The sequence below is a fragment of the Suncus etruscus genome, chromosome 1, assembly GCF_024139225.1.
Source record: "Suncus etruscus isolate mSunEtr1 chromosome 1, mSunEtr1.pri.cur, whole genome shotgun sequence".
Classification (NCBI taxonomy): domain Eukaryota; kingdom Metazoa; phylum Chordata; class Mammalia; order Eulipotyphla; family Soricidae; genus Suncus; species Suncus etruscus.
This window is the reverse complement of record NC_064848.1, coordinates 133,891,885-133,905,113: the sequence shown is the minus strand read 5'-3', so window position 1 is coordinate 133,905,113 and position 13,229 is coordinate 133,891,885. Positions and strand designations below refer to the sequence as shown.

The 13,229-nt window shown below is 32.9% G+C and overlaps 1 protein-coding gene across 1 annotated transcript in view; it reads left to right on the top strand.

Moving 5' to 3' along the window:
* The window catches only part of POT1 (protection of telomeres 1), a 75,109-nt gene that overhangs the window by 43,244 nt on the left and 18,636 nt on the right, over nucleotides 1-13,229 (top strand). Inside the window, exons 10-13 of the mRNA XM_049771061.1 lie at nucleotides 3,171-3,326; nucleotides 6,335-6,504; nucleotides 7,235-7,323; nucleotides 11,455-11,511. Of these exons, the coding sequence (XP_049627018.1) occupies nucleotides 3,171-3,326; nucleotides 6,335-6,504; nucleotides 7,235-7,323; nucleotides 11,455-11,511 (472 nt within the window). The remainder of the gene's footprint in view (nucleotides 1-3,170; nucleotides 3,327-6,334; nucleotides 6,505-7,234; nucleotides 7,324-11,454; nucleotides 11,512-13,229) is intronic.

Here is a 13,229-nt window from a genome sequence, read left to right as displayed (position 1 = left end):
GGCCCAAAAATCACACACACACACACACACACACACACACACACACACACACACACACACACACATACACACACAAATACTATCAAATAGTCAAATAGTCCCATTGAATTAAAATAATAATATAACCCAACAGTTTATTTTCAGAATTTTGAAATGGTTTCATTTCAGGAAATATATTGTCGTCTTCTTCACAACATATTGAGTATTAAATGTTAACAAAGTGCAGATTATTTATAAAAAAAAATTAACAGAATTATAGCCATCCTCCTGTCATTTCCTTTAATGAAATGTAAGTTTAGATTGTTAAAGTTTAGGTCTCTTGATTCTATTGTCATTGACTTTGGCTTGGATATTTATTGAGGAAAAATGTGAAAAAGAAACAGAGAGTGAAGGTATATCTCTGGTTATGAAGCATTTTGTTATCACCCTTTAAATGGATGAATAGTTTCTTGTCATAAAGTAAAAAAAGTAAAAAAAAAATAGTGTTGAAATGTATTTACTGCTCCTGGCTCAGAGCTTGGGTCATGGTCAAGCTAGAAGGGATTACAAGAAACCTTGTGGTGCCAGGGATTATACTTTGGCGCCTGTAAGCGAAATGCGTACTGTAGCCCTTTGCACTGTCTTTGGCCAAACATATTTTTAATTGACTATAATTCTGAATGTTTAGAGAAGTTAAGTGGTCAGAGCTAAAACAAGAAAATATGAGGCAGATTACTAAATGGGACTTTCTTTACAAGAGAATATTAAAACTTTAGTAGATTGATAACTAAGAAACACTAGGAACCTTGGAAACAATCTTTTATATAACAATCTAATACATAGGAATAAATAATATTTTAATTGGCAAAGAAAGATTATTAAATATTAATTATTACCTGTCTGGAAAATCATTTAGTCCTATTCATATAATATACAAATGTCTCAGATTAAGCTTTGTTATGAAATTTCAAATGTTACTTTTTGTTAATTAACTTTTAAGCAGTTAAAACTGAAGCAGGAAAGTAATTATAGCAACAGTCTGCCCTGGGAAACTTTCCCCTAGAGACTCATACATTAGCTAGAAAGTTGTCTTGGAGTCACAAAAAAACAGTTTGCTCTAAATGAAATAACAAATACCAAGTAGGGAAACTTTTTGTCACATATAATATTATTATGGCTCCCAAAGGGATTGTCTTGGTGCTTTGCATAATTTAGAGAGCCTGGTGACACATACTCATAATTGTTTATATGAATCAGCACTGTCATCAGCATGATCCATTGCTTCCTTTATAATCTGACATTGGCAAACACCTTCCTTATAGAAGTGGAGTGTTTTCATATGGCATAGTTATTCTTGACCAGCCAAACTTCTGACATTTCCATTGCAGAGACATTTACAACTCCTATTAACATCTTTTGTCATTCCCTTTTATAACCCTTGCATAGCTTAATTTATTGCTTGAAAGCTTATCGCTGTACCCAGTACATGCAGGCTTGCTCATGTCTAAAGGATGAAGTAGGACATTATTCATTCTGTGTTCATGTTCCCATCCTTTTTGTAATTCTCAGGGTAGCTTAAGTAGCAATTGAACTTATCTTTTTTTCTTCAGCACTCATAATTTTATTTATATTCATAGCATCTTTGTAAACAAATATCATACTTTTTAAGACTTTTGGAATCATAACAAAGTGGAGTAAAAGTTGGGGACAGAGAGATGGTACAGGAGTTAGTGTTTTCTTAAATGTCACTGACCCAGGTTATACCTAGTATATACCTATATATATATATATATATATATATATATATATATATATATATAGGTATGTGTATATATACCTATATATATATATATATATATATATAGGTATGTGTATATATACCGTCCCCTGAGCACCACCAGAAGTGATTCCTGAGTTTAGAGCCAGACAGAAGCCCTGAGCATCACTAGGTGTCTCAAGAAAGCAGAAATAAAGACAAAAGTCATGATAAATCTCTTAATTGAAGGGAAAGTGTCTTACCCCTTTGTCTACCTTTAGGTTTTTTGATTGGTCTAATAATTAATTTGATTCAAACTATTAAAAGAGAAGAAAGCCAAGTTAATGTTGTACTGCTCTAGTACCCTATGGGACTCACTTAGCTATATGGGACTTGGAAAAGTGACCAAAGCATCCACTTTTTAGACAGAATTGACAATAAAATGGTTAGAAGAAGTAATGAATCTTGTGTGTGTCACATTTTTAGCACCCTCAGCTTTTTCATTAAGGCGAAAAAGATGCCTCTTTATATGGCAGGAAGGAAACTTTCTCTCAGGAGCAATTTATCCTGTTTTTGGGGGGGGGCACAGAGAAGGCCAGAAAGTGTCCTTGTGCTGGTCTTCAGTAATTTTACTTCATAGTAATTATGGTAATCTTCCTTTAATTCTGTCATCAATGAAAATTACTAAATTATTTAAAATACCACATGTTTGAAACAACCCAAGAGAGTAGTAAAGGGGGGAGGGAGAGTTTAATAAATTTGAGTGCATACGTGAAAGCACTGAAAATTGTGCTTTAGAAGAATCAAAGCTCTTTCTATTCTAAATAAGATCAAGTTCTTTCTTGAACCTGTTTTCCTCTCTTTTCTTTTCTTTTTTTAAAGTAATTTTTTTAAATAAAACCATGATGCTTCATTTAATTATTTGGTACAGTGCTTAGAAATGAAAAGCAGGGGGGCCGGAGAGATAGCATGGAGGTAAGGCCTTTCATGCAGGAGGTCATCGGTTCAAATCCCGGAGCCCCATATGGTCCCCCGTGCCTGCCAGGAGCAATTTCTGAGCCTGGAGCCAGGAATAACCCCTGAGCACTGCCGGGTGTGACCCAAAAACCACAAAAAAAAAAAAAAAAAAAAAAAAGAAATGAAAAGCAGAATTTGCCATTTCTTAAAGAAACAAAGCACACAATTGTATATAGAAACAAAAGAAAATTTTATAGTGTTTATACTTTTTCTAGATTTTTCTTCATGTCATATTTTTCTTTCCCTTCTCCATATAACATAGTTATTGCACATTTCATAAAAACTAGCCATCATATTTAAAGTTTAGCATAGATTTGGGAATGCAATTAATTCTATTGTTGAACCAACAGCATATGAAACTATTAAATCTCAACAGTTTGACAGTAGATTAAATTGTACTGTATCCTCTTTTTGGCAGGTTTGGGATGGCACGAAGACACCCTTCCCATCTTGGAGAGTATTAATACAAGACAATGTTCTTCTTGGTGACTTAAGTCATATCCAACAGCTGCAGAATCTTACCGTAGACATTGTAGTCTATGATAATCATGTTCAAGTGGCAAAGTCTCTCAAGGTGATTTCATGCTACTTGTATTATAATTTTGTACTTTTGGAAATGGGGAAACAACTTATAGTAATATTCAAAATGTAGAAATTAATTTTAAAATTTGTTTTCATTTTTGGTTTATAAAATTTTTATTTTAGATTGTTAGAAAATAGAACATACTGGTTCAAACAACTTTTAAAAATTATATATTTCCTCCATATCTTAAAACTACACACTTTTAGGTTCCTGAAAGTACAGTAGGCAAGCAGCTTACTTTGTATGTGGCCTACCACTGTTAATCTCTGCACCCTAGATTGTGGTATTCCCAGTTCCTCTTTCCTCCGGGAACTCTGCCAGGTATAACCCCGTAGTGCAGAGACAGGAGTAAACTCTTAGCAGTGCTGGGTCTGGCCCAGAATTTTTCTTAGTACATATTAATAAGTTAAAATTTTTACTTTGAAAGAGACTTTGTTTTACATAAAGTTATGATAAAGGATATAACTATTTGTAGACTTAGTGACAATCTTTGTCAGTTTGTCAAACTCTAATATATAAAAAACTTATAAAGAATACTTATAAACTACTTTCTAATTCATATACTATTTTTGTTTATATTTATATTTTATAGTTAACTAGACCCATCATTGATTTTGAAGAATATTTATTTTTCAATAAATGTACATTGTTAGGATATTACATTTAATAGTATTATAAGGATTTGTCTCATTTTTAATATATTTTATTTTCAAAGTATACTACTATTGATAATGATAAAAATAGTAACAGTGTTAAGCACCTCATATATTTAATACCATTTCATCGAGAAAATATTTTTTATCATTCCATTTAACAAATGAAAAAACACTATTCCTAATAAGCCTGGGTTTACAGAGTTGGGTAGGTGGGGCCTGTCTTTGTATTTACTGTTTTTTCCAGAGCTATTTTCATAAAAAAAAAAAACTATAGGAAATGATTTTCATTATTACAAATAGTCACCATGTTACCTTTTGAATTATGCTTCATGCTTATAGGAAGAAAAAGCAGGTGAATTCCAATTATTTAAGATTTGAATTTTGATTACAAGTTTTTCTGGCCACTTTTTCTTTGGAAAAAAATATTCTTGCAATAACACATTTTCAACTCACATGAAGTCAAATTTGAAAATTATATTAAAAACAGTTCAGGAGGGGCCAGAGCAGTGTTGCAGTGATAAGATGAGTTTTCCTTGCATGCAGCTGACCTAGAACAGGCCATGGTTCAATCCCCTGGTGTCCCATATGGTCCCCCCAAGCCAGGAGTGATTTCTAAGTGCATAACCAGGAGTAACCCCTGAGAGTCACTGGGTGTGGCCCAAAAACAAACAAAAAAATGAAAGCAGTTCAGGAAATTGATAACTACACTTTCTTGTTCTTTATGTATTCACATACATATATAAACCAGCTTGTCAGAAAATTGATCATGGAATATATATTTTGATGCTTTTATATATAATTTATTGACATTGATTTTTTTTTTGGTTTTGGGGCCACACCAAGTGGTGCTCAGGGGTTACTCCTGGGTATATGCTCAGAAATAGCTCCTGGCAGGCACAGGGCACAATATGGGACACCGGGATTCAAACCAACCACCTTAGATCCTGGGTCAGCTGCTTGCAAGGCAAAAGCTGCTGTGCTATCTCTCTGGCCCCGACATTGATTATTTTTAAAATAATGAGTTAAAGCAATTCTAAAGATTTACATTTTAGATTCTTTTAACTTTTTGAATATATTCTTTCTGTTTATATTGCTTATCAAATTCCCTTTTAGTCTAATCTCTATGCACCAAGAATAGTGACTTTTGAAGGACAAAGTACATAGTATTAACCTAGTGAATGAACAAAGCTGTGGTATAACACTGTTCTGTTTTTTGGTTTGGTTTGGTTTGGTTTGGTTTGGTTTTTGTTGATCTCATTTGTGTGTTTTGTGTCACCCACCAGAGGGAGCTGTGAGCACACAAAATTAAGAAAATGTTATCAGTATTTTTCTCTTAGGGATTGGATTGCAGGACATTATATTACTTATCTGCCATGTAATACATTATTTTTTCTAAGGATAAGTAATGTAGTTGTATGTATTTGTGTAATTTACATTGATTCTACATCTGTTAAGGGGAAATTGAACACCATTTTATAAAAATTAATTAATAAGAGTAATTGATAAAATTGAATCATCAGTTCTCAATGATAATCATTTAACATCACAATGCTGTACTGAATATATGGAACACATTTGTTGTGTAGGAATGGGAGAATATATTTTTAATGAGTAGACATCATGGCAATTATAGTATATTTTAAAGTTTAAATATAACTTAAGATTAAATTTAAGCTTAAGTGCTGGTATGTTTTCTCTAAATCCAACTTTTTAAGTGTTATTCTATTCTCTAAGCCTTATACACCTACACACATGCACATAAATACACTAACATTTCAAAAATTTTTCTAAAGTTAAAGCAGTATATTTTTAATCTTCTGTCTTACCCTGATACAGTTTTTAAAAATAATTACAAACATATGTAGTAGTCTTAGTTGTGTTTGGCCTTCAGTGTCCCAGAGCTGTTGTTTATTTCAGACATATATAGTTTAGTAAATTGTTCAATTTACCTGGGAATACTAACCATTTTTTAAAGTACATTTATGTTTTTAAAGTATATAAAGTTCTTTTAAAAGGGTTTCTTTATATTAGTACTTGCTTTGCTTTATGTATTAAAATTTTTTTAAATAATTTTAAGACATGGTTTTAATATTTGCACATGCATTTTTCCTTTTTATTTTTTGAAACTTAGCACATTACTGGAAGACAAAGCAGTATTTGTAGTAAGAGGTTATCTCACACATTTTTAAATGTATCTAGCAAGCTTAAAGAAAATGCAATGCTGCCTCCAGAAGGAATTTCTGGAAATAACAGTTTGTCATACTAATAGCCTATTTAACTAAGCAAATTCTCTTAAGTTTTCTGTTATCACCATTTTCCAAATAACAATTTATCTAATTACAGGTTGGAAGCTTCCTTAGAATCTATAGCCTCCATACCAAGCTTCAATCAGCAAATTTGGAGAACCAGGCAACATTTTTAGCACTAGAATTTCATCTCCATGGAGGAACCAGTTATGGTCGAGGAATCAGAGTCCTGCCAGAAAGTAACTCTGATGTGGATGAACTAAAAAAGTAAGCAGATTATATACATACTTGGAAATTGTAATTCAGGTGGTATGAAGCTGATTTCTAAATCCTGATGTCTTAAGGCGGAAAGTGGGGAAATCTGATGGATTTCTCATACCTGATTCTCATTGTCTTCTTTGCAAATATTTATTATTTTAAAATAGATGAACAGAATGAAATTTATCACACAATTGTGCATTAAAGTGCTAAAGAAGACTTCAGTTAGGCTTTTTTTTTTTTAGTTTGTATTAGTGACATATAATTTCTATCCTTTGTCTTCTATCATTTTTAAGCTCTTTAAATAAAGCAACAAAGATTTGTCTCTAGAGCATAGCTAAATTTTGAAAAAAAAATACATATCTGAAATTTTAAATTCACTTATTCCTGCCATGAAAAATTATGACTTGTATTTGGGGAGGTTGGTCCACACTTGGCTGTGCTTGGGCAATAGTCCTGGCTTTGCACTTAGAAACCACTCTTGGCAGGCTCAGGGGACTACATGGGATACTGATCCCGGGTTGGCTGCATGCAAGGCAAATTTCCTATCCACTTGCTATCACTCCAGCCCCCAAATATATGGCTTTTCTAAAGTAGGTTTACTTGATAAAATTTGTAAAAGAAGTACATGCATATAGAATTTTTTTACTTAGTTTAAAATGCACTTGGTTTCTATGCATAGTGCTAAATTCTAACTTTATTGTGTTATGCACTTTGATAACATATCCTTTAATTTCAGGGTTTTAGAATCTGCATATTTAACAGCCAATCAGTGTTCAGATGGTGTCTGTCAACCAGAACAGGAGGACAGCTTTCCTACTATTTCAAGTACGTTAAATTTTTAACATTGACATTTTAATTTCTACTAAGTAAAATGATCTTCCTATTATCTTCTTTTAAAATAATTTCATATCACCCCCTTTTTAAATTAAGTCTTTATTCATTGTGAAATAACTACCAAAATTATTTTCTATGTCCTTTGTAAAAATAAACATTATTGGGGTTGAAAATTTAGTATAGTGGGCAGGGAGCTTACCTTGCACATAGCTGACCTCACTTCTATTCTCATTACCCCATATAGTACCCCTGCCAAGACTAATTCCTGAGTACAGAGCCAGGAATAAGCCATAAGCACCATCAGATGTGGGTGTAAAAATTAAAGAAAAAAATGTTTAAGTTATCATCTTTATACCAGAGTGAATGAGGATGATGAAATTACTTGACTTGTAATATTTGTAGTACTCTTCCTTATGTTTGTGTGTGTGTATATATATAAATATATATATATATTTATATATATACATACATACATACATATTTTTCATTGTAAGTCATTACTAGGCCAGAAAGAATATAGCATGTAAATACTGTACTGTATATGGTGATGATTCCATAGCTGACCAAGGTTCAATCTCTGGCACTGATTATGGTTCCCTGAGCAGGGCCATGAGTGATCTCAGAGCTCAACAGAAGAAGCACAACCTGGTATGGCTCCCAATATTTTCCTTACTAGTTCTCTAAAAGTACAAGTTTTTGATATTTTATTTTAAACAACCCAACTACTCTATATTTCAGAAATTTCCTGGCTCATATTTTTCTGAATCAGTTAAGAATATAGTTTCACGATTGTTCAAGAATTGATTGTATGTTTATGTTATTGTTTACCTGAATAGGTAACTGTTCAAAACTATTTTTAAAAATCTTCAAGGCATTTTTTTCTACTTCTGTTAATTTCTTCAGTACAGTGATTTAAATAAACATGTCATTACTTTTTAATCTGGCCTTATTATAATGATAAACTTTAAAATAACACATTTATTAGTAGTCTTTTAGTAAAAACCTACATGCATTATTTCATCTTAACAGTGTACTTGTGAGGCTGATATTTTCCCTCTTTTATAAATTAATACTGAGCTTTGAATGAAGAGGGTCATACAATTTACCCAGGATTGCTTAGCTTTTAACTGTCCCCAATACTATCTTATTCAAGCAGAGCTATTTGATTTTTTTTTCGTAGTAATTATATTTTCTCATTCTCATTGCTTTAAATTTCTCCCCATTTTCTGATAATTATTTGTCATTTTAGCCTGAACTATGATTACTAGAAAAGTCATTAGATAGCCAATTTACTTCATTTGACAGCCATTTACAGGCTGTAATTTGTAATTATGCTATTTGAATATTTTTCTAATAAAAGGGTATTTGAATTGTTTTCAAGTTGCAAAAGCAATATGCACCATACTATCTAATATGATAGTTTTTCCATGCCTTTGCACCAAGTCTCTGAGGTTAATGATAAGTTTAACATGATTCCTTCAGTACCTTTATGTTATTTTAGAAGTAGGCATTTATGGCTCTCTATAAATAAACAGATTTTTTTTCTCTCTAAAATGTTTACAAAATGAAATCATTATACCAATTACTTTCTTTACCTATACAAGCCCCTTTCTTTTTTTTTTTTTTTTTTTTTTTTTTTTTGGTTTTTGGGCCACACCCGTTTGACGCTCAGGGGTTACTCCTGGCTATGTGCTCAGAAATCGCCCCTGGCTTGGGGGGACCATATGGGACGCCGGGGGATCGAACCGCGGTCCTTCCTTGGCTAGCGCTTGCAAGGCAGACACCTTACCTCCAGCGCCACCTACCCGGCCCCACAAGCCCCTTTCTAAATAAATCTGTGTAGTTCAAACTCATCACTAATAATCCCATAATATTTTATATCATTTTTAAAATATAATTATAAAATAGTATATACTATAATACTTAAGCCATTCAGTTTCTAAGTTTTTAGTCTTACAAAAAATAATACTTTATTATGTATCCTTTAACAATTGTATTTTTATGCTTTATTTCTCTAAAAAAAGTTCCAAAAGAGTGGTCTTTCTGCATCCAAATAAATATATTTGTTAGTTTAATTAATGCAGCCAAATATTTTAGGGTTTATAATTGAAATGAGAATATTCTTTCCTTGCACCCTCATTGAAGATTTATTATATTTATTCTATGTACACATACTCACCCATCCACTTCAACTCACAATTTGTTAGTTTGGCAGGTAATATTTTGGTAATTTTCCTAGAGTACTTGGTAATTTGAAGAGATAATTATCAGCTCTGTTTTCTCTGGCTTTCAACTGTCTGTTCTTATCCTACTTAGTATGGCGGGCTTGTTATAACTTCTATTGTGTAAGACTATATTATCACATATTTGCTCATGTATATTTTTAATCATTGACCATTTGTGGGGAGGCACATCCAGTGCTGCTCAGGGGCTATGATTGCTCCTGACTAGGGGGACCATATGAGATGCTGGGTATTGAACCAGGTCTGTCCTGGATCTGCCGTTTACAAGGCAAACACCCTATCACAATGCTATCACTCTGGTCCCTATTATTGACCATTTTAGGATTTTGTCATAGTTTATACTTTATGTAAATTTATAGCTATTAAACAGCTTTGTTTTAGTTGTATTTTGTCAGTTTAACATTCCATTCAAGATTTGGCAGGGGACTGGAATTCTTACAAAATATATAAAATGCCACATAAAATAAATTATGAACATGCTATATCCAAATTGAGTGCCAATTAAAGTAATTATGAAATATCAATCTTTTTAAGTCTATATGTTCATTTTAGAAAGTATTAGTAAACTTAATACTAATTTTACTGATTATTTGCCAAACTAAGAATCTATCTTATGGTGTTTACCAACTCATTCAATAAGTGTAGTTGTTTATTTTTATTTACATCTTTATTTCTCCCACAGTCTATATTTTTTCAACATGACAGAAACAACTAAAAAGGGAAAACATTTGAAGTGAACATTAATATACCCATTAAATCCTCCATTTATCATTTTCTTTGTTGTGTTATCTGTTTGATGTATTAGTTGCAGAATAAGTACACAGAAACACTTAATTTATGAACTACAGTTTATTATATTCAATGTAATGGGTAACTTTAGTTTTTTCATTTTATTAATTTTGAATATGAGCCTGTATAGAAATTTTGAGTATTATCATAATCACAAAGGCCTCATTCCACTTACCACTCCCTCCTTAGCTCCCATATCCCAGTTTCCATTTTTTTTCTTTTTTGTTTTTTTGGGGTTTTTTTTTTTTTTTTTTTTTTTTTGGTTTTTGGGCCATACCTGGCGGTGCTCAGGGGTTACTCCTGGCTGTTTGCTCAGAAATAGCTCCTGGCAGGCACGGGGGACCATATGGGACACCGGGATTCGAACCAACCACCTTTGGTCCTGGACCGGCTGCTTGCAAGGCAAACGCCGCTGTGCTATCTCTCCGGGCCCCCCAGTTTCCTTTTTGCCATAGATATATTATTGGTTCTAATTAATGAAGCAATATATTATGCATTATATATAGTATATATATATATACTATATATATGCAATATATTATGTACTGGATTAAAGTAATTTATTTATGAGATTTGGGTCGATTTAGAACCACTTGGTCAGTGTTCAGATTTTATTCCTGGCTTGTTGCCCATTAAACACTCTTACCCTGCTTCGGGCAGGAGACATATGCAGTGTCAGGAATTGAAGCCAGTTTAGCAGTGGGTAAAGCAAGCACATTCCCTGCTGGACTGTCTCTCTGTTTGGCTCTTGTGTTGTCATAACATTATAGTAACTAGAGATCACTTTTAATTTCTGCAACTTTTTCTTATATAATTTTTTATGTAATATTCTAGATTCGTTGCATTTCTACTTACATAGTAGAGTTGACTTGTGTTTTTCTATGCTAAGCTTCTGACGTTTTAATTAGAAGTATAGTGAATCTGTGCATTAATTTGGGGAAATTTATATCATAATAATATTGAATCTCCCAGTTTATGGATATTGGAAATTTGACTTTTTGTTTTCCTCAATAATGTTTTATAGTTTCCAGTGCCACACTGAATTTTTAGTTTCAAAACTGGGTAATTCTTTTTTTTCTCTCTCTTTTAGGTTCTGGATCCGTTTCACTCTATGAAGTTGAAAGGTGTCAGCAGTTGTCAGCTACCAGTAAGATTATATTAATTTATAAAATAAAAAAATTATAGACACTAGAATTGTAAGTTTCATACTTCTCAGCTAAGTCATTTTCATGTGCTAGTGAGAGCACGTATGTTTATATTAACTTTATTTCCATCTACTTCTTTCTAATTGAAATAAAGTAAAAACTATACAGATTTGTACTTTACACTGACTATGTATGCAACACATACCATTTAACAATGTGGTGGGTCTTATTTTTAGTTTGAAAGCATATGATATCTTGATATGGTATCACTTTTTTCTTTTCAGTTTATACTGTGCATTTACCAATGTGAATATAATGTTCATAAGCAAAGCTATGTCCCCAATCTTCAACTTTATGTTAGTAATGTTGATAAATATTTTGGATTCCCTCTTTCTGTTACTGTAGCAAGGCATGAGTTTTTTCCTTTGTTTTATTTTGTTTTGTTTTTAATTTTTGAGGAAAGTATGGTTTTTTAGCACTAGTCTACTAAAGCTAAACAATACACTGTTGTAAAAATGTGAGTTTCTCATTGGAAAAAAAGACATCTGAATGTGGCATGAGAGAAGGTTAGGACCTTATTTTATTGTATTAGAATTGTAGGTATAAGTATATACTCATGTTTTACAGATAAATACAAAAATAGATGCAGATTCATTTTTTACTTCATTTATTCACTTATTTACTGTTTTTTTTTTAACAACATCTGTTGGTTCTCAGGACTTATCCCCAGAACTGTGCATAAGGGTCATATGTTTTGCCAAGGATTCAAATCTGTGTCAAATGCAAATATCCTATAAGCTGCACTATTAATTCTATCCTAGATATACAGATAGAAAAAAAAGAAAAGAAAACTTGGGGATATAGGCTCAGCACTAGAGCATGTGCCTTTCATATGTGAGACCTGTTCTTGAATATCTGGAATGCATGCATGAGATGAAGAGAGGAAGTGTGGAAAAAATGGAGCACAGCAAGAGAGAGAGAGAGAAACAAAAGATTGTTGCTTTAAATTAAAGGCTATAAACAAACAGACAAAAGACATTATTTATTCTTGAACTACCAGTATTATTTGTTTTATCTGACAAATTGTCTGAAAGGACCCATTTTGTTTTCGAGACAGTTATCTGAATGCTTCTTAATTTTTAATTTTGGCATATGACACTGATCTCTTCAACACCTCTTCCTACTCTATATTAGATTAATTCTTAGACTGAAATTTTTCACCCATAGTCAATGATTCTTTCTCTGGTGGATAAGTAGTCAGTAACTTGAAACACCAGGGAGTTGAGACTGCACAGCAAATATTTTAACATTTCGTTCTTATCTAAGAAGTACTAACTAGGAGCCGGAGAGATAGCATGGAAGGTAGAGTGTTTGCCTTGCATGCAGGACAGTGGTTCGAATCCCAGCTTTCCTTGTGGTCCCCATAGCCAGGACCAATTTCTGAGCATAGAGCCAGGAGTAACCCCTGAGCACTGCTGTGTGTGACCCAAAAACCAAAAAAAAAAAAAAAGAAGAAGTACTGGGGCCGGTGAGGTGGCGCTAGAGGTAAGGTGTCTGCCTTGCAAGCGCTAGCCAAGGAAGGACTGCGGTTCTATCCCCTGGCGTCCCATATGGTTCTCCCAAGCCAGGGGCAATTTCTGAGCGCTTAGCCAGGAGTAACCCCTGAGCATCAAACAGGTGTGGCCCGAAAAGCCAAAAAAAAGAAGTACTAACTAGAACT